The sequence below is a fragment of the Armigeres subalbatus genome, chromosome 2 (assembly GCF_024139115.2).
Source record: "Armigeres subalbatus isolate Guangzhou_Male chromosome 2, GZ_Asu_2, whole genome shotgun sequence".
NCBI classification, from domain to species: Eukaryota; Metazoa; Arthropoda; class Insecta; order Diptera; family Culicidae; genus Armigeres; species Armigeres subalbatus.
In genome coordinates this window covers 58,736,550-58,758,834 of record NC_085140.1, presented here as the reverse complement: position 1 = coordinate 58,758,834, position 22,285 = coordinate 58,736,550, and the positions used below count along the sequence as shown (strand labels likewise).

The window sequence follows — 22,285 nt, the reverse complement described above, 5'->3', positions numbered from 1 at the left end:
TTGCCGGCGTTATGCAGCAAAAAAAAACCTACATAAAACGGGATTCCGCACATAACTACGCTGTTGGCTGCCCGCGTCCATCTCCGCCAGCCGCGTATCGCAGACTAACGATGTCGTTACAACCTATGCCGGTATTTTCGGCAGCTCGTTTGTGATTCGACGACGTGTACCATAAATAAAGATGAACTACAATGCATCGCGGCGAGAGAACCCTCTTCTGGAGCAGCTAGACAGCGTATCAGCGCAGTATTGGTGGTCAAACAGTATTTGCGACATCCTGCAGACCAGCCGAATTTTTTGCTCCCCGTTTTTCGACAATTGCCGCTACCGCCGCTATCTTGAACAAGAAGAGTACTGTTTAATAATAAACATGACTTTGTAAGAAACGAACGGTGTGCGTGGAATGTGGATGTGGATATGGTACAGAGGGCAGAATTGCACTCTACCGTATCGGAACAATACTCCAGCAGGATATCTACCCCTGGCGGATGCAGTATTTACGTAGCGATTGCCTGGATCATCGTTATATGATATTTTTTTTTCGGCAGTTCAATGCACCGTCTACCGTTCGTGTGCGAGGCATTTCAGGTTCTTTGGTTCACTCATAAGTGATTGGTGATGACAAGTGGATAACTGGCTCCGGGCGAGAAATGGTCGTGGTATTTTTTTTTTGTTCAGTCTGGTTGATTTGGAGTGGATTAGTGATGGGTGGGCTTTTCAGGAGGGCAGGAAATTGTTGCTAATGCTGGATAATTGGTAGACGTGATTTGTAAGGTAGAGTAAATTTAAGGGATAATAGCTAATTATGTAATGATTGGATTAATGTTTTAAGACTCTCATCTGTGTTATGATGATACAATTAAATGCATCAATATTGTTCATATGTTCTAAATAATGATCAACCAGCATCGTTCGATATTCCTCTAGGCTTTCCCTATTTTCCATACAAATTTGCGTCTAGGATTTTGAGGGTCACTAGAAACCCCAAACTTCAGTTAATTTTTGGTTTCATCTTGAAGCGCGATTCAGTGTTGCGCAGTGTAATTCAATTTGTATGGAAACAAAAAATGCTCCTGAATAGAAAATAGAACGAGATTATATGAAATAATTAATTTAAAGGATGCTCAGTGATGATGATTGAAAATCGATCCATTGCCTCCACTATTTTAGTAGTTAGAAAGAAGCTTAGTAATTATAAAGAAGCAGAAACAAACTTATAATTAGTTCCAGAGATGAAACATTAAAATTGCTTCATCAAACGCACTTCCCCTTGATCGATCCACTCAAAGTTACGCGCAATGTCGTCGGTAAAACCAAATATCTAATCGGACGTCGTGCATTACTCCCTTCAAAGCGATGTTGAATAGCAGGCACGAAAGACCATCATCTTGCCGTAACCTTCTAGGCGTTTCGAAGAGACTAGAAAAACTACGCACATACTCGATCCATCGTCGCCATGACCAACCGTATCAGTTTATCCGGAAATCCGTGCATTATATGCCATAGCTAGTCTCTATCGATTGTATCATATGCGGCTTTGAAGTCGATGAATAGATGATGTGTGGGCACGTTGTATTCGCGTCATTTCTTCAATACCTGGCGTATGGCGAACACCTGGTCCGTGGTAGAGCATTCGCTCATGAAACCTAATTTCTAATTGGTGCTTGTCGACGGCATAACATTTGGGAGAGTACCTTTGTAGGCGGCGTTTAGCAATGTAGTTGCTACAATTCAGGTTATCGACCCTTTTTATACGACACCTTCCATCCACTTCCATACCTTGGTAATTTCCCACCTTAGTAATATTTTGGTTTTATGCTTGAAGACCTCTTACTAATCATGTCTGTATATACACTCTCGATAGGTAGCATACCGTGAGAGACGTTGTTCGGTGGCTGTTACGATAATGAACTGATTCAGGGGGCTACAACCCACGACAATTTTTTTTAATAAGCCCCAATTGTCCTTAAACATGTCAGATGGTGACGGCCCTTACGTGAACGGTTCAACTTTTCATAGAACTGTTGTACGTTATTAGCGCTGTAAAGTTGCTGCTGGCGCTTCTTCCCCCAAAAGATCGAGTTTTGCCTTTTCCGTGCCCGCTTGTGTCGTACTCGTTCGTCCTTGTGAGATGTTGCAGCAATTTCGCCCATGCTGCATTCTACTCCTCCACCAAACTGCTCATATTTCAGTCATTTCTCTGATTCGGGGACACCATGTCAAGTGCAACGGTTGCAGTGCTACCAATGGCGCATTGAATATCTCTCCAGCAATTTCCAGCTAACTTCACACAAATCCCCATCAAGCACTACCTCTGCACCAACACCACAAGGTCTTTCTCTATCTCTACCTGCCACAATGTACTTTGTCTTGGTAGAGTTAATGGTTAAGCCTATCCTCGCCATCTCTCTCTTCAGTGGATCAAAAGCTTGCTATGCGATCGATTCCTATAAGGTCGATGTATGTGCGACCGTGTGATGATAGTGCAGTTTTTTTGCACGGCAAATCTCCTTATATCTCCCTCGAGTGCAATGTTTAACAATACATTCGAAAATGCAATCCGTATAAGGTCACAGGCCCGGTGCTTGTCACAGGCCCGGTCTAGTCAGTTTCGTCGGAAAACCATGTTCGGACATCATCTGCCACAGCTCATTTCTTTTCACCGAATCGTACGCTGCTTTGAAATCAATGAACAGAAGTTGTACAAAGATCATCCGCAGGCTAAACATCTGATCTGTCGTTGATCGGCCCTCACGAAAATCTGCCTGGTATTCGCCAACGAAGGACTCCTCAAGTGATCTCAGTCTTTTGAACAGGATACGCGTCAGAATTTTGTGCACCGCGTTTAGAAGGGTGATTCCTCTGTAATTGGCACATTCTAGTATCTTCCCTTTCTTATAGATTGGGCATATGAAGAAATCCATCCAGCCGGCAGGACAATGTGGTGGTGGATGCAGCTGCTCACTACCGTGTTTGAGAAGCTCGATCGGGAATTCGTCCTTCTTTAGCAGCAGCTTTACTGTTTTCAGATTGATTAGAGCCTTCCCAGCGTTGGTAGTTCCACAGCTTGAACGTCGCTGACTATGTCCATCCTGCTCCTTGATACACATTCATTTTCCCCGCCTAACAAATCTTCGAAATGCTTCTTCCAGCTGGCTGCCACCATAGTCTTGTCTGTCAACAAATTCCCCTCTCGGTCATTGCACATGGCGAGCACTGGCGCAGTCTTATGCCTCGCACCATTGACAGTTGCGTAAAACCTTCGCATATAATTTTTTCCATGTTCTCCTGCGCTTCAGCTTCAGAGAGTGTGATCTCTTCGTGTTGCCTTTTTTTCTGCGGTGGATTCGTTTTTCTTCTGCCCTTGCTACACTGTACCGCTCTCTGTTGGAACGTCCGTCCGTCCGTCACTCGCTGGTTCTCCTCATCAAACCAAAACAAACCATTTCGTTGGCATCGCTGTGGTAAGCGGCTAAGGACCGCGAAATGGGGTCTATTTTATTCCTTCTGGTACGCAATACCCAGCATTTGCCATGCCCATGGTTTGCAGAAATAGCTCTCAATAGATAATGAACAACGATAAAAGAGAGATAAAAACCTCTTCCAATCATTACAGGCCATGAAAACAATACTATCGCAGTTGTATTACAAGTTGAAAAAATAACTGATTGAAGAAAAAACTGAACTGAAAAACTGGATAGGCGGCCCCACCGATGGGGTTTGATAAAACGCTTGGTTCTCACTCATGTTATCTTGGGGACCATATTTTTTCGCACAGTTGTGTAAAACAAGTTGAAATGCATCATCAGAACCGGTGCCCCCGCAATTGGGGCTTATTAAATGAAATTTATCATGGGTTGTAGCCCCCCGAATTAGTTCATTATCGTAACAGCTACCGAAAAACGTCTCTCACGGTATGCTCCCTATTGAGAGTGTATAGTGTATACAGACATGATAGGTGAGAGATTTTCTCTTTCTCCTTTGGATTCAAACCCTGGCCATGCCTAAAGGATCTATAAGCGTTTGAAATCTCACCTAATTTCGTGACGGTCTTTAATTTTGAAATTTTTATTTTACACCCTATATCCGAGCCTTCTCCTTACACGTAGTTTACGTCTAAAATGATTCTGTAACAAAATCATGATAAAGGTTTGCTCGGAACTCAGTGAGTTTGGAAGATTCAGCCCAGGGTTGCTCCTTCCTCGATGATGTTTGATTCCATATCGTTCGTAAAAGGATTGCAGCTATGAAGCACTGAAGACCATAGTCAGTTCTGCAGTCACGATACTAACTGGCTCCAGCGGAACTCAACTGAAGCATTGGGAACGGTTTGTTTTTGGTGAGATTGTTTCATTATGTTTTTACTGTGAAACTGAATACGCGCTGGATTGTAAATCCGGAAGTTTGTTTATGGATCTATTATCCAATTAAAAAATGACTGGTCATGAAATACCAGGCAGTTTTAAGTAAGGCACTGTAGCTGCAATAGAGCTAGCCCTTTGGACTTATCGGATTGAAGCTCTAAGTTTCTTACATAACATCACTACCAGCCAGATAGTAAATACCCATTTTATTCCTATCAGTTCCCATCTGTTCAGTTTCCAATCTGTTAAAATTATCGCTGCCATTTGATATTCCATTATTTAATTATAACTCTTGTGTTACAATGAGCAAGTCATACGCGTTCGCTCCTAAACTTGAAGATCCTTGCGCCACTCTCTTCCCGACACAACTCGAACGCATCATCATCAGTTCACAGTTTTTATTATTTATTTGTTTTTATCCACAAATGTACGCAAATGCTTTCCTCACCCTATTATTTGAATGCCAGAGGACGACGATTGAGCGAAGAAAAGGAGGTCCTTTATTATTTCGCACTGTTAGATTGCGCCGCGTCGCACCAAGGTCCGAGCCCGAGACCTGTTCCGTTGGCTTGTTGGCTGTTTTGCGTATACAGCGCAGCATCAGAACCCTTCCTTCATTTCGAAATCGAAGAACAATCGAGTCAGTTCGGTAGCCGGTCAACGTCGTCGATGTCGTCGTCAGATCTCTTGTTTAGGCGCTGCAGGATCTCAACCAAAGTGTCCTTTTAAACTTTTTTTTTTGTTGTTGCTTCGATCTTCATGGAACAATCAAGACAAGCACCAAGACAGAGTGTGGTTGCAACAACAGAAAACGGGTGAAAATGAATGGAGTTGGGTGGCGGAAAAAATAAGACAAGGAAAGTAGTAGCGTGGTGCTAAAAGGAAAATGAATTTATTACGTCCTCACGCGGCTAGCGGAAGATAACGTGTTTATGCTGCGTTCTCGTTAGCGAACTATGGGAAATGTTTCTTCAATAAGATTCAATTGGTGTAAAAATAAGTCTACACAATTTCGTATCATTTTTTCAAATTTGGTTCAAAATTATTGGTTTCAATAATTTATCATAAGATGGTGGAATCTTGGTTTATTTTGAAAGTAAAGCTGAAAATTTACTCTTCAACATTTTATCAAACTACAAACATGTCGTCCGGTTTTCCAAAGTGTTGTATATAAATGGCTTTGACTATGCATTTTGATTTTAACCGTTTTCACAACATTTGTATCACAGTGCGCTAGCGCGAGATCACACAGCGGGAGCTCTATTGATACCCCGGATTTTCGTTTTGTGCTCAGTAGAAAGAGAATAAGGATCATATATCCACGAATAAGGTTCCACGAAGAACGCAATATTCGCCAACCAACAAACATCTCTCTTCAGTTTGTCTCGAAATGGCTTTCTGTGTCTAGCTAGGCACGGCGACTGGCATGAAAGGAAGTAGACGCACCACGTCGCCGTGCGACAAAGAAGACACCGAAGACGACGGCGGCGATCAGGGCTCATTTTAATGATATATGACAGTGTGTAAATAGGGTAAATCAGATTGCGGTTTGGGGATTTGAGTTGACCAGATTAGTATTGCACTAACATCGGTCGTGAGCAGAGCTACTCAGGAATACGCACGCAGCAGCAGGAACGAACACGAAAGGATATTGGACTTGGCTGCATAAATGCTTCGTCAAGGGAGAGCATAAGAGGACTAACCGAACTATTTCATAACGCATTTGCTGTTGCAAAGCGCCGACATATTATGCTGCTGGACAGTCGAACGTTCCTGCCCATTCCGGCCATGCCGGCGGGATCTTCCTTCAGTTCCTTAATATCATACTACAATCGTTCCTCTATGTTTCCTTACAGAATCAACAACCGACATCACCACCATCCACGTGTTTCGGCCGGCGGGGATCACCACCAGTCGTCTTTGTCTGGTGGTGGTCCGCACATGCCATTACAAGGCTCTAGAAAACCTCCATCGCAACATTATGGCACTGCCAATGGTATGGGACCCGGTGGTGGCATGGGACCGAAACACCAGCACTCGGGTGGAATGGGGCATCCCCCGAAGAACCTACCGTACAGCATCAATAATAACAGTAGCAACAGTAGCCACCAACATCATCACCATCAGCAACCGCAGCACCATCACCAGCAGCACAGTCACCACAGCCATCACCATACCGGGCACCACAATCCGGCGCCGATTCCGGTAGTGTCGGCCGCCGGTCCGGGGGCGTCTAAAGCTCGCATGATTCCATCGCATGAACGTGAGTAGAATTTGATGTGTTTGATCCATAGGTATGACGTATATACTTACAATGTTCATAACGTATATGCTTACAAATTGTTAGTTACAATTATAAAATAATAAAAAGATCATTTTACGTTCCTGTTGAAGACCATTTAAAAATCATTGTGGAAAGTCTGCAAGGAGAAGATTGATGTAATACTTCTATTGTTTTGAAATATTTTCTTTGAATTTCGGGTGCTTTTCTGAATTTCAAAAGTTTTTGAAAGTGCCTTCGAATTCCATATACATTTACTGGAAGTGAAGGAATATAGATGTTTGCAATACCATCATGTTTCCATGGCAGGAATAAAAGTGGAAACAGTGATAAAAGATGGTATTGCAGGGCTAGAGGAATTTTTTTATGAAAGCGGGACAGTGCACTATGTTTCAGGATGTAGATTTACGCGGAAAGATGCGACATACCTCGAACATATTACAATCCGATGATTCAGTTTACACAAAGGTCTATCAAAACAGTTCAATTGGATATGTAACTTCAATGTACTTTTGGACGACTGGCATGGCAGACGGAAGTTTATTCCTTCACATGCCAATCAGGCGTGTCAGGCATCGTTCCGATGAGCAGCACGCAGCCAAGGAGTCTTCAAGATCTACTTCACTTAGCATCATGCTGTAATAGTTACACTGAGTTTTTTACGTAATTATATTAAACTTAGAAAATTTCACCTTGGTAGTTATAATGCATGGGGCTCCTACCGATAATTTCACTATGTGTTGTTTGTTGGTCATAGTGCGCTAATATAGATCGTGATATGGTACATGATCCTTGTGATATGAAACCACGAATGTGTTCACAACATATGCTCATAGTCAACCATTCCCTGAAGTAAGGCTTTTAGATCTACACGCGTAGCCTAAGATCTATCCAATCCACCTGTTATAAATTTTGTAGGATGCTCATCAAGAAATTCGTGGAGTAAGGCCTTTGGATCAGTGGTGCTCCGAATTTTGGACGTTTATTTTTTTCCTAATTTGCTTGTCACACAATAAAAATAAGCTTTCACCGCACAAGTTAGTACTTAGACGAAAACTTTTAAATGTATCTATCAGCACCTTTATTTTCCTTTGATCGTTTCGTACGGAGTGAATTTAACACCAATATTTGTTTTATAACCCTCAGCAGATAGATATATTTAAAAGCTTTCAATTAAGTGCTAATTTATATGGTCAAAGCTAATTTTTATTGCGTGAGAAGCAAATCTATATATATAAAAACCAATCTATGTATGTATGTTCGCTAACTACTTCTGAACCACTTGGCCGATTTCAACCAAATTTGGTACGGACATTCTCGATCCTCAGGGGAAGTGAACCAAGGGATGGGGTGGTCATGTGGAAAAGGGGAGGGTGGTGGGAGGGTTTTGTTCAGAAAACGAACAATTCTGTGTAACTTTCAACTCCCATGACCGATTTCAACCAAACTTTGTACACATATTCACTACGAGGAGGCGATCATATGGGAGGGGATTTGAAAAAGTGGGAGGGGTCTGGAGGGAGGGGTTTTGTTTAGAAAACGGGCAAAGTAAATTATGAACCCCTGTACCGATTTCAACCAAATTTGGTACACACATTCTACATCATAAGGAAAAGATAACAAAGTGGGTGGGATGGTCATTGGGAAAAAGGGGAGGGTATAGGGGGAGGTGTTGTCTTTAGAAAACGAGCAAATCAGTGTAACTCCCAACCCCCAGGACCGATTTCAATCAAATTTTGTACACATATCTATATATATAAAAACCAATCTATGTATGTATGTTCGCTAACTACTTCTGAACCACTTGGCCGATTTCAACCAAATTTGGTACGGACATTCTCTATCCTCAGGGGAAGTTAACAAAGGGGTGGGATGGTCATGTGGAAAAGGGGGAGGGGTGGTGGGAGGGGTTTTGTTCAGAAAACGAACAATTCTGTGTAACTTTCAACTCCCAGGACCGATTTCAACCAAATTTTGTACACATATTCACTACGAGGAGGCGATCATATGGGAGGGGATTTGAAAAGTGGGAGGGGTTTTGTTCAGAAAACGGGCAATTCAAAGTAAATTATGAACCCCTTTACCGATTTCAACCAAATTTGGTACACACATTCTACATCATAAGGAAAAGATAACAAAGTGGGTGGGATGGTCATTGGGAAAAAGGGGAGGGTATAGGGGGAGGTGTTGTCTTTAGAAAACGAGCAAATCAGTGTAACTCCCAACCCCCAGGACCGATTTCAATCAAATTTTGTACACATATACACTATAAGGAGCCAATCGTACGGGAGCGTAATTTGGACTAGGGGGGAGGGGTCTGGAGGGAGGGGTATTGTTCAGAAAACGGGCAATTTAGTGTAACTTCTGAACCCCTGTACCAATTTCAATCAAATTTGGTACAAACATTCTCTATCCCAAGGAGAAGATAACAAAGGGGGTGAAATGGTCATTGTGACAAGAGGGAGGGTAAAGGGGAAGGGGTTGTCCTTAGAAAACGAGCAATTCAGTGTAACTCCCATCCCCCAGGACCAATTCAATCCAAATTAAATGATTAAATCATTCAACTCTATGATTAAAGATTATGATTAATGATTTATTAATTTTTGACAATGATGAATGATAATGATTAACGATTAAATTCATTTTTGACAATAATTAACGATTATGAATAATGAAAAAACCGTTGGAGTATGATTAACGAATACTGATCGTGATTAAATGTTGACACACTATGTGTATCATTAATGATTAACGATCGATATGATTAATGATTAATGATTATGAATGATCAAATTGAATGATTTGCATAGTGATCCATAATCGTAACCTTTATTCCAAATTTTAAAAGGTATAAAAATTATATGATTATTATTAAAGATTAATAAATAAAAGCAAGATATGCAATGATCCAATGTTCCAGCACAACTTCTGTACCCCTTGCCCGATTTCAATCAAATTTGGAACAAACATTCTCTTTCTTAAGAAGGTGAAGATGATAGGGATTATGTTTAGAAAACGGGAAGGTTGTGGAGGGACTGGCATTGTTCACCTCAGTGTTACTTCTGATCTCCCCTTAGCCGATTTCAGTCAAATTTGGAGCACACATTCTTCATATTAAGGAGACGACGATAGCGGGTTAAGAATGGAAAAGGGAGGGTGTGGTGAAGTTGTATTGTTTACACACTTAGTTTTATTTCTGCAGCACGGCAAAAATCCCCACAGCCGTGCCCCAGCAAAATAAAAACTGATATTTCAGCTAAAATTACGTTTGTTAGCTGATTTTCGGTAAAATATTTCCTGATTTTTATGAGCAATTTTGACAGAAATCCCGGCAAAAAAAAATTTGCTGGGCACGATTGTGCGAGTCTCGGTAAAGTTTAATATTTTGCTGAGATCCCGGTTAAAAATTAAGTGTTTAGTTATCGACTCAACACTTCATCGAAATCATGGTTTGCCCAGTGAAAAGCAATGAATAAAGTGTTTCCTTCTGGATGGTGAATGTAATCATTTCTTAAAAATAGACGGAATAAGGCATCGATGGATGTTTTTCCTTCTTTAGAAATAGACGTTTGCCCGGAATAAGGCGATTTTGGGGTTTATCCCTTCTTCAAAATCAGTCAATGTTTTTAAATGAAATCTGCCTTCTTTTAGTCAAATGATGAAGTGTCAATCAGAAAACACAATTATCCTTTTGACCAATTGGTTTATTCATTTTCCGATTATGAAAAAAAAAATGCGATTTAAACTGGCACCTCCGAGCAAGGCCGGGTACATACAGCTAGTTAAGGAAAAATGCCCAAAGTGCTGAGCACCACTGCTTTGGATCTATACGCGTAACCAAAAATCTATCCGTCTGTTTCAAATATGGCACATAGAATAGATTGTGTTAAACGCATAAGTTTTTGGTCATCCAAGAAATTTCCGAAGTAAGGCCTATAATCAACAGACAGGCGATGCTGTTTTTCTTTTACTTTGTATTAAGGAAAAATAACTATAATGAAGAATAAAAAATACGTGATGCGAGTGATGCGGTGGAAATCCATTGGCGAACGAATCTGTGTGTTGAGGATACGGGGCAAATTCTTCAATTACAGCCATAATCAACGTTTACGCATCGACAAACGATAAATCGACGTGAAGAACACGTTTTATGACTGTCTTGATAAAGCCTATGGAGAGTGCCCAAAGCATAAGGGAAAATTGTTATCGGATACGCTAACGCTCAGGTCGGTAGAGAGGACTTTTTCCGTCCCATAATCGGTAGGGAGAGCCTTCACTCCGCTACCAATGACAACGGCCTACGGCTAGTAAATTTCGCTGCTGCCAGAGGGATGGCCATCAGTAGCACCTACTTTGCTCGAAAGAACATCCGAAAGCACACCAGGAGACACCCAAATGGTGAAACTTGCAACCAGATAGACCATGTTTTGGTGGATGGGCGCCATTTCTCGGATGTTATCGATATACGGACATTCAGAGGTCCGAACATTGACTCTGATCACTACCTCGTTGTCAGTAAAATTCGATCACGGTTGTCAACTTTATCGAACGAAAGATCACAGCGAACGATGCGTTACAATATCCAGCGATTGTCGGCGGAAGGAGTATCGGCATAGTACCGCCAGAAGCTCAACGAACGGATAAGTGAAATCAACGTTGGCGACAACATCAACGATCTATGGGAGTCGATCCATGGAGCGGTGAGCACAACAGCACGAGCAGTGGTAGGCACTGCACAGAGGCGACCCAGGACGTGTTGGTTCGATGTGAAGTGACAGACGAGAAGAACGTTGCCAGAAGCCGGATATTGGTGTCGGGTACCCGATCGAATAGATATCGGTACAAGGAAGCAAGAGCAGTTGAAAAACGAACCCACTGTAGGAACAAAAAAGAGTACGAAGAACTAGTTACTAGTGAGGCGCAGGAAAAAATGGAACAGAACGATATGCGGAGGTTTTATGAGTCGGTCAATGGCGTGCGGAGAAAGACAGCGCCTTCTCCCGTCATGTGTAACAACCAACAAGGGAATTTGCTGACAGATAAAACTGAAGTGGCTGCCAGGTGGAAGCAACACCTCGTGACTTTGCTGAATAGTGGAAGTGACGGTGCATCGGTGAACAGAATAAATATTGACGACGATGTACAAGCTGTGGAGTCACCCACACTAGATGAGGTTAAAAAAGCTGTTAAAGAGCTGAAAATCAATAAGGCTGCGGGGAAGGACCAGCTCTCGGCTGAACTTCTCAAACATGGCAGTGAGCAGCTTTATGAAGTTCTGCACCATATTATGTCGAAAATATGGGAAAACGAGGAATTGCCTGCTAGCTGGTGGACGGCCTCATTTGCTCTCTCTTCAAGAAAGGGCACAGACGGGAATGCGCCAATTACCGAGGAATAACCTTTCTTTAATGCGGCGTACTAAATTATGTCCCGTATTCTGTTAAACAAATTGAGACCGCTTAAAGAGTCCTTCGTTGGCGAATACCAAGCAGGTTTTCGTGAGGGCCGATCAACTACGGATCAAATGTTTACCCTGAGACAAATCCTTGATAAATTCCGGAAGTACAACTTTCAGACACATCATCTGTTTATTGATTTCAAGGCGGCGTACGATTCAGTGAAACGGAAGGAATTATGGCAAATTATGCTTGAACATGGTTTTCCGGCGAAACTGATACGGCTGATTCGTATAACGTTGGACGGATCGAAATCAAGTGTAAGGGTTGCGGATGAAATATCGACGTCATTTGTTACCTTAGATGGATTAAAGCAGGGTGATGCACTCTCGAATCTACTGTTCAATATAGCGCTCGAGGGAGCGATTAGGAGAGCTGGTGTGCAAAGAAGCGGTACAATTATCACAAAATCGCATATGCTCCTGGGATTTGCGGCCGATATCGATATTACCGGAATTGATCGCCGTGCCGTGGAAGAGGCTTTTGTGCCTTTTAAGAGGAGGACAGCGAGGATTGGACTCACGATCAATACCAGCAAAACGAAGTACATGGTCGCTGGCAACCAACGTGGGTTCATTAGTGGTGGAGCTAGCGAAATGCTGCTGGATGGTGAAAAATTTGAAGTGGTAGAGGAATTTGTGTACCTTGGAACATAGTGACATGCGATAATGATGTTACCCGCGAGGTGAAAAGGCGTATTGCAGCTGCAAAAAGGGCTTATTAAAGACTTCGTAACCAGCTTAAGTCCCGTAGTCTGCAAACGAAAACAAAAATTGCGCTGTATACTACTCTGATTTTTTCGGTGGCTTTATACGGCCATGAAACATGGACGTTAAAGGAGGATGATCGGAGAGCTTTCGGAGTGTTTGAGCGTAAGGTGCTGCGGACAATACTCGGCGGTAAACAGGAGAACTGTACCAGTTGTATAAAGGGCTGGATATTATTATGTTTATACCACACGGCAGACTAAGGTGGGCTGGTTACGTTATTCGTATGCCGGAAGAACGTCAAGTGAAGATAATATTTAGTAGAGAACCCGGAAGAGGCCGCAGGCTTCGTGGAAGGCCGCGTACACGATGGCTTTTTGCAGGACCTGAGGGCACTAAATATTCAGGGTGACTGGAAGCGATTGGCCAGTGGAGTCCAGTGGAGAAGGATACTCCATTCGGCGTAGGTTCATCGAAGAGCTGTAGCCCATCAAGTTAGTATCTGTTCTCGGAGCTTTTGACACGCGGATTACTTTGCCTATTTTGCCCTCCAATGATCGACAACAAATTCGGATCAAACGCATTTAAAATGGAACCTGGGCACTGGCACTGAGTTGATGTTGCATGTTTGTACAGTACGCTGATTGTTATCAAGTCTGTTTATTCGATGGAGAGCGATAGAGAGGTTCATCATCAGTTTAGATTTTAGTTCAAGTATTGACACTCGCTACTTTAGATTGCTCTTTAAAATTATTGGCCATCTAGCTATTTTTACCACCAGCGTTTCTGCTATAACGCGGTCCAAAGTTTTTCGTTTCTTTTCTTCGTTTGCTTGCACCTGCTCAATCATTACAGCAATCCAGACTCCATTAGAACTGCTTGTTCATTGGGAAGCAGAATCGTGCAACTCTTGCATACCCCTTCGCTTGAATATAAGCTTCGCAGTGATAATTACATAATTTTACTATCGTAGATAGACCACCATTTTGTCCAATTTGTAGGGCAAACCGCAGATCTTGCAGTCGTTCATGTCCGTCCCTGCATCCTTTTATAAGAGAACTGTACAAGTTTTGTTGGGTGGAATTTTTGCACCTCTCTGGAGATTCATACAAGGTTTAGCATTTTTTAGTGATTGTTTTTATAGAACTTTAGGTCCATCACAACCAACGCCCTTAAGAATCTGTTTCTTTTCGTTTCTTTATTAAACCAAAACAATATCATATTAGGCCGGAACAAATATGAATTCCTTTTTTCGTCATGTTGGTCTGTGGATAACGAAGGGGGTGGTAAATAAAAGAATAAATGGATATATTGATAAAATCGTAAAACTCATCAGTTAATTAAATAACTTTCTGAGAAGCTTAATATTTTATTAATTTTTGCAATTAAATTTTCAATTCCCCCTTCAGATGAATGGCTGTTGCACAGGTAAAAACTCTTAAAAAAGTAAAAAAAAATCCCCCCTCAAATATGTAATAAAATAAAGCCACAAAAAATCAAGGGGGCAGTGACAGAAGAAGAAAATAATATTTGTTCCGGCCTTATAGATATTATGATATCTGCATAACCATGCTATCGGTTTTCCTGTACATTTAAGATCAGTGCATTATTGTAAGGGTAATGTAGAAACATACAAGCAAAGAATTTTCAATTAAAATGTTAAGAAAATTATTTTGAGCTTTTTAGTGGAATGTCTTCACTTGTCATAAGACGAGTTTGTACAATCCCATTTTATTTCACCACTTAATTGTACCTTGAAAGATACGTATTTAGACATCAACAATAAAGTCCACTTCAGTGTCGACAAGTCGAGTCAAGTACGAGACACTGAAGACGACCTTACTGTTGAGGTCGAAATACGTATCTGTCAAGGTACAATTAAGTGGTGGAATTAAATAGGATTGTACAAACTCGTCTTATGACAAGTGAATTAAAATGTGTTTTAAGTAGTAAGGTTCTTCAATTTGGTTGGCCGCGGTTTTGGTTTTGCAGTTGCGGATTCCGCAGATTGGAATTTGCACAGTTTGTATGACTCCTGCTAATGTCTATATGGAAAGTTTTCTTCTAAAGAGCCACATTTTAACAAAATAATATCTATTTTTCTTCATTCCAGCCAAAATCATTCACAACCACAGCAATACGGCACCAGTAGGTAACACAGCGAATGCAATAGTGGTCCATCAGGTGGACACCATCCAACAGCTATCTGGAGGAATTTCCTCCTCAACCGCCACTACCACAGTCGGAAGCAGCGTCGCCACCCATGCAAGCGCCAACATCAGCAGCAACAATACGGCCAACGCACCGGTTTCCAACAGCAGCGGTCTTCCAGTGATCGGTGGTAGCGGAGGCGGAGGAGGAAGTGGTGGAACGGCATCCACAACCGCCATGGCAGCTCCCAATGCCACCGTGGTGGTCCTGGGCTCGTCTCCAGATAGCAACAATCTGAAAGATTCATCTACCGTACAGTCACAGTCGCTACTGCTGTCGTCTGTACCAGAAACCTTGGCAAACACTAAAGAGAAAACACCAATGTGTTTAGTTAATGAATTAGCACGTTACAACAAGATCCAGCACCAGTATCGGCTAACCGGCGAGTCAGGCCCAGCCCACAAAAAGCGCTTCACGGTCACACTCAAGTTAGGCGATGAAGAATACACAGCCGAAGGCCCGAGCATCAAGAAGGCGCAACACAGCGCTGCTCACGATGCTATTGGGGCCACAAAATATAAACATCCACCGGCTAAAACCAACCGGACCAAAGCAGGAGGAAAGATCAACATCGGCAACATAACTCCCACGGTTGAGCTAAATGCACTGGCAATGAAACGAGGGGAACCCACTGTATACGAAACGGAGCAGGTTATCACAGCGCCAAAATACCCCGTCAACGGCCATCCTCCTGGGGTCCCGAATGGTCCCCAACAGGGTAGCACTGGCAGTCAAAACTTCTTTTCGGCTCCTCCTCCTCACTACGGTGGATATAACCGTAACAATAGTATGTACAACACACCTCCGCCGGGTGGTGTGCGATACGGCGCACCACCACCAAACTCCTTCAACAGACGGAATCCTATGGGTGGAAAACCGGACTACCATAACCGTGGATACTATTATAATCAGCACGTACCACCTATGGCGCAACCGGTACCGGAAGTGTATAAAGTGACTCTCCACGTGGGAGAGCGGACATTTTTAGGCGAAGGTCATACGCTGCAGGCAGCTCGACATGATGCGGCGGCTCGTGCCCTGGAGGTATTGAAACCATTGACACCGGATACGACCAACGCCGTATCGGACAGTCACAACACATCGATCGACAGTGACGATCCCAACTCCGAGCTAAAATCTCCGATCTCCCTCGTGCACGAGATGGCACTGAAACGCAAGTTGACGGTTCAATTCGAAGTTCACGGCGAAAAGGGACCTCCTCATATGAAGGTTTTCACGACTTTGTGCAAGGTGGGTAGTATCGTCACGGAAGGGGAGGGTAATGGGAAGAAACTTTCAAAAAAGCGAGCTGCGGAAAAAATGCTCGACGAATTGAAGAAGCTTCCTCCGGCTTCGCCAGAAAAGAATACCCGAATGTTGCTGAAGCAGAAGCGTAAAGTACCGCTGCCGAAGAGGAAGACTCGTAACCTAATAAAGGAGAAAGGTGACGAAGATCCGACCGGCATGGTGAATCCGATCAGCCGTTTGATGCAGATTCAGCAGGCCCGCAAAGAGAAAGAACCGGTGTACACGTTGTTGGAGGAGCGCGGCGTTGCACGGCGTCGTGAGTTCATCATGGAGGTATCGGCAAGTGGCAAGTCAGCCACCGGTGTCGGTCCTACCAAAAAGCTAGCCAAAAAGGAAGCCGCAGAGAATTTGTTGGTCCTGCTGGGATGTGGTCGAACGGTTCCAGGTGCCCTTGGTGGAGGATCTCCGAACAAGGAAAATATGTCGGGCAGCGCAAACGATGTGGTGGACAAACCGGGGCGGAAACTTGCGTTTAGTGAGAATGGGGCGCCAGTGATGAGCGGAAAAGTTGCTCAACATGGACGTGGTGAGAGCGGAGCAGCCGGACGACAGATTGTTCCTGGAGTGCTGCAATTGAATTCAGGTAAGGTTATGAAGGTATATGACGGTTGGATGTTTCTTGAAACTAGAGGAAGCTCATGGGGCATAATGTTGTTTGGCATAATGTCATTTGGCATAACGTCATTCGTCACCTTAGGGACAAACATGACACTTCGCGTTTTTGGGTGGAACAAATGTCAGTTTATAGGTGATCAGCGACGAAGAAGATTACTTCTGAACAAGCACGCATTTACTCGGAATAAGGCAAATGAGCACATAATTCGTTTGTTTATAGCGCACCATTATCTCTTATAACGTGAAAGAGAAAATAACTCATTCATCATGCACACGCATTTGCTCGGAAAAATACTAGAGAGTAGATCATGACTTCGTTTGCCCGCATTTGTCCGCAAATGACTCTTTCTTTAAAATTACGCTTTTGCCAAGAATAAGGTGAATGCATACATGATTCATTGATATAAAACAAATTCTTAGTTCTTTGGGATTCTTAGCTCTTTCAATTTTTATGCCAAATGGCCTTAAATTCATTGTTAATATTTTTGCATTTTATGCCAAACGATCGTTATGCCGTTATGCAAGGTGTCATTACTGTGCAAATTGTTATGACAAATTGTAAACTCCTTTTAATTTAATAAAGGCAATTAATTTTCTCCCTCTATTATCATAAATAGGCATGCCAAATAAACCTATTCCAGCAACGCCACGCAGAGATTCGTCTCTGGAAACTAATAATCCGGTTGAACCCAGCAACACTCAAATGGGCACCGCCACTGCACCCTCGGTCATCAATTCGCCTGGTAGTGCAAATGTGGCTCCTCCCAGTACAGCGCCGGTCGCACCTGTACCGACTACTACGAGCAGCTCCTCCAATGTGGAGGTGGGACCAATGAAGAAGCAGCTCATGTATCTGGCTCAGCTTTTGAAATTTGAAGTGAGTTATATGATAACTTCAATGGTTTGAAACAATCCCAATTATAATGGTGGCATTCTTTCTATAGGTAATGTTCTCAGACTTCCCCAAAGGCAACCACGGTGAATACCTAACTCTGGTAACTCTATCAACCGAACCTCCCCAATTGTGCCACGGAAGTGGTGCCAGCCTGGAAGAGTCACATGATGAGGCGGCACGTGGTGCGCTCGAGATTCTTAGCAAGATCGGCTTGGACAATGTCAAGCCAAAGGGTAGCAGTGCCGGTAGTGGTGCAGATGAAAGTAAGTCCAAACCTCCCTTAAGTAATGGGTTGAAGAAGTAAAACTTATCAAATGGGGGTATCGCGAAAAAAAACATTTCAGGAAGATTGAGCCATTGGAAATAGAGATCGATTAGATAACTATTTCCGCTGGTTTAATCTAATCGAAATGATCGGGGTCGAGTTAAGTTATGAAACTGCCATGATTAACTAAATGAAAAACATGAGTTTGTCTGAAGGCAAACGAAAAAATGGGGGTAAGACGATGCATTTAATGAATCTTCTTATAAATTCATGGTTTTCGGTCAAATGCTACTGCATTAACTAAACATATTGAACATCAAGAACGAAACAATGGGTTAACAAGATAATCACAGCTCACACGCAATGAGAGAAGTGGTCAATTCGCTTGAAGCCACTGGTTTGATTAATAGGATTCGTCTGATGAGGGAGAACGTGCCCTCCTAGACCTGTTCTATTAATTCGAATTTTAGTAATATATCTGTCTACAGGACGGAACTTTCAACTTTTGACACGGTTGCTACACTGGAACAGTGCTTAGTTACGTGTGCCACAAGTGAAATAAAAAGAAAAACAATTGATTACCATTTACCTAAACGACAGTAACAACACATAATGTTGGTGAACAATTGACAAAACAAGTATTACGAAGATTGAAGGTTCTTAATCATATGGAATCGATTTAAGCGATTGGAGTGCTGCAGAGCTACACTGGAAGGGCGTCCGGGAAAACGGAAAGGATAAAGTTAAAGGGCATAAAAGCCATTATAAACGTTCTACTACTGCATAATCTTATTGATAACGAGGCGAGTTCTGTACGGTACTATTGATCGCTGACTGATGGCGAGTGACAGTGGTTTGTAGCATCAGAGTCAGTCAGCCGATCGAAACACGTTTTTTCTAATGTTGTATTGTTTTAATCGTAGTTTGTGTATTGTTTAAAAACCTTCATATAAAATATCATAGTTTAAAATACAGGACATGGTGAATGGGCAGTAACAGAATGAGTTTACACCACTGTGGACTCATGCACAATAGATTCTCGATGTTGAGCTTGTTTGGCTTAAGCGCAGGTGGCGCTTTAAGTGCGGTACTTGATAACTTGATTGTATGGGAAGAATAGGTGGCGTGATTTCGAAGAGAATTTTGCTTGCAACATCTTGGGAGTAATAAAAGCATTTAATTCATACGATGAAGTACCAAATATTTTAGCGGTGTCGTTTCTAACAACAAATAAACACATGCGGCAAAGCTTCACTTTTGACGCTACAGCAGCAACTTACTGCTTTCGAATTCAGTAGTGGCAAATCTAGTACCGCATTATATGAAATTAAATAACAGCTAACAACGTTCGAGATTTTACTGTGATCGTACAAGTAGCAGACGTTTGTCCAACGATAGGTTGATGTAATCAGGATCCTAATTTATTTGAGACTTGCTTCCAGGCAAGGCCTGCCAGTTTGGGTTCTGTAGAAACGATTCTAGTACTCCATAAAAGTTGGACAAGCGTCTTCACTACACATATTATTCACCATTTAAGCTAAGTGTGTTTCTACTAGTAATACATATATCTATAAGAAATAATGTATTTTTTCAGTACTACAATTTCTACCCATCAATACACGAACACTCATACATACAAAAAAAAACACCCATAGTTCACTCACACAGTTACAGTTCATTAATCTATTTATTCTACACTCAAAATACAATCTGGCGACAATAGTTGTGCAGTAAGCCTGGATTAGTTTCTTTTCATTTTTTCAAATATTGTCACATGCAACATACACAATAGAGATAGCTCAGAATATACCCCCGCAAATACATACCGGTCAGCATCAAGCGCATACTTTAACATGTCCCTTTACGTAACACAAGAAGAAAAATACATTCTTTCCCGGATATTAAAACTAAAAAATAGAAAACAAGAGCAGAAATCATTGTTATTAATTAACTGCTTACACAGTAACAATTACAATTACTAAAGCAACTAACTAACCAGCAGAAACACATTTCATTGTTCACGGCAAATAAACAACAATTGTAGTACTAGAATCGAACAAACACCGTCAGCAGCAATTAGGCATATGGTAATTGATGAGATAAAAACGAGAATGGAGAACAATTTTCCTTCCTCAAAACGAGAAGCAAACAAAAAGTAAGACAGAAACAGAAAATTTGAAACAATTATTGCAAATTGTTACTTTTTACTTTTTACCTATTGCAATCTGATAAAAATAGAAACAGTTTACTGCATTTGTATGACACCAATGGTCATCAGTGCGCAACTGTCGAGTTGACGATTGATCGAACAACGATTGAGTATTTGTAGGATTAACTGGTTAGGATTCGACTGATTCTGGTACTTCGTGTTAAGTAATACTAGAATACTGCCTGTAAACGCACATCTGTCCCATCTTTGGTGGGTTTCCTATTTATATGGGACAAATATGCGTTTACAGGCAGAATAGGTTATTGACGAAGAACAAAATGAGACTATACAAACATCAAACATCAATGCTAGCTGAGGGGCGGTGAATTAATGCTGCATGGGAGACACTGGAACTGTGATAACCGCCAATTGTAGAAAGACGGTGAATGACGAAGGGTGGGCGACAATTTTCATTACACACATCTAGAACACAAACCAGGCGGATTAAATTTAAACATTACAATTGTTTCTTCGGCCTCCCCAGTTTCCTAGATCAGAGTAAAATCGAAAACCAAACCAGATTACCCAGGCGAACGTGTGTTCCAAAAAGAATCACTTATTCTATTTTGTTCTCCACCGGGTGAATGGTTGAATCAGTTTAATTACAAGAAATTATCAGCGGAATGGTGCGTTGAAAGGACTGAAATTATGAGGAAATATTTTTTGTAGAATTACACCTTCCAGCTTTCCATAGGACTCAACACAAAGCCTCTCTCGTTCTAGTATTATAGGTCAATTTCGCGAAATGCGTTCATCCTGCCATACTTATATTGACACAACGTTCAATGAAAGACAATCAAATTGATTGCTAAATTTGAAAGGTTGTGCAGCTCATATGCTTATATACGATGGTCTTCATTTATAGAGATAACTAATTGATGAGGTTCACTGAAACATAAGAAAAATGATTTTATAACTCAGTCGACATTCTAATACGATGATAATCCAAACAATGCTGAACGTTGCTAAATTCGATCAATATTTCAAGATTGCAAAAAAGAAATCTACAAGTCAACCAAAAAATTGGGAATATCCGTTTGATAGAAAGTCATTTGGGTCGGTTTATAGACTGCGACTACGAACGGTTGTTTAGAAAAATCACTTTAAACCGAATGACTTTTGGCCAAATAGAATACCCCTTCCAAAACAAAACTATAAGAACCATTCGATGATTTTATTAAAATTTCTATGTTTTTGTTCCGGCATGTTTCTGTTGTGATTTGTTAAAAATATTTTCGTTGTAATTGTTGAAAACAAAATTTATCGAATGATTTTTATACGCGCATGCAAAACATGTAAACAAAAGTAAGAAACAATAAACTCAATCCTGATGAAAAAAGTTAAATACGAAAAAACTCGGAACCATGAATGCACGGTAGCAAAATTTGTTTGATGTTTTTATAAAAAAAGGAAATGTTGTTTCAAAATTATTTACAAAAAAACAGAAAATTAAATGAGACAAATAGAAATTTCGTAACACCATTAACTTTTCATATTCTCGAAAGGATCATTTCCGAATCTGAATCTTGTTCTGGAAACAAAATAAGTAAACTTGTTAAGGACATCCGAGTTTACTAAGGATGATTTTAAAGTGTGCAGGAACTCAAAAAAATAATCCACCTATTCAAAGGAACACATATACGCCAGAAAGCAGAAAACAATAGTTTGCTTATTTACACTAAAACTACCGAACATTCCTTGTTAAAATAACATAGTTTGATTTCATTTGGATTATGGTCGCAGAATCTACAGAACATGAGTTCATCAAATTTATTTTGATTGTTTCTGTTCGGACCGATATCAGAAGCACTATATTTTTCCCAGCAGCTTTTCTAGCAGAAAAGTAGTTTTCTCTGCAAATCTCGTGCTATGGACGGTACCAAACTTTTGAGTTTAGTTCCTGATTATAGTTCCGTTTTTTATTTCTAGATAACGAACTACGTTAGATTAAGTCAATTTTTTAGAATCAGCTCA

General features: G+C 41.4%; 1 protein-coding gene across 9 annotated transcripts in view; it reads left to right on the top strand.

Annotated features, from left to right (window-relative positions):
- The window catches only part of LOC134208696 (double-stranded RNA-binding protein Staufen homolog 2), a 99,733-nt gene that overhangs the window by 22,336 nt on the left and 55,112 nt on the right, over positions 1-22,285 (top strand). For 8 of the 9 annotated variants that reach the window (XM_062684508.1, XM_062684514.1, XM_062684510.1 and 5 more), the window contains exons 3-6: positions 6,221-6,627; positions 14,922-16,910; positions 17,560-17,819; positions 17,887-18,100. In XM_062684508.1, the coding sequence (XP_062540492.1) occupies positions 6,221-6,627; positions 14,922-16,910; positions 17,560-17,819; positions 17,887-18,100 (2,870 nt within the window). Of the gene's footprint in view, positions 1-6,220; positions 6,628-14,921; positions 16,911-17,559; positions 17,820-17,886; positions 21,973-22,285 lie in introns of those variants that run through there. The other variant, XM_062684515.1, reaches the window with a different exon arrangement.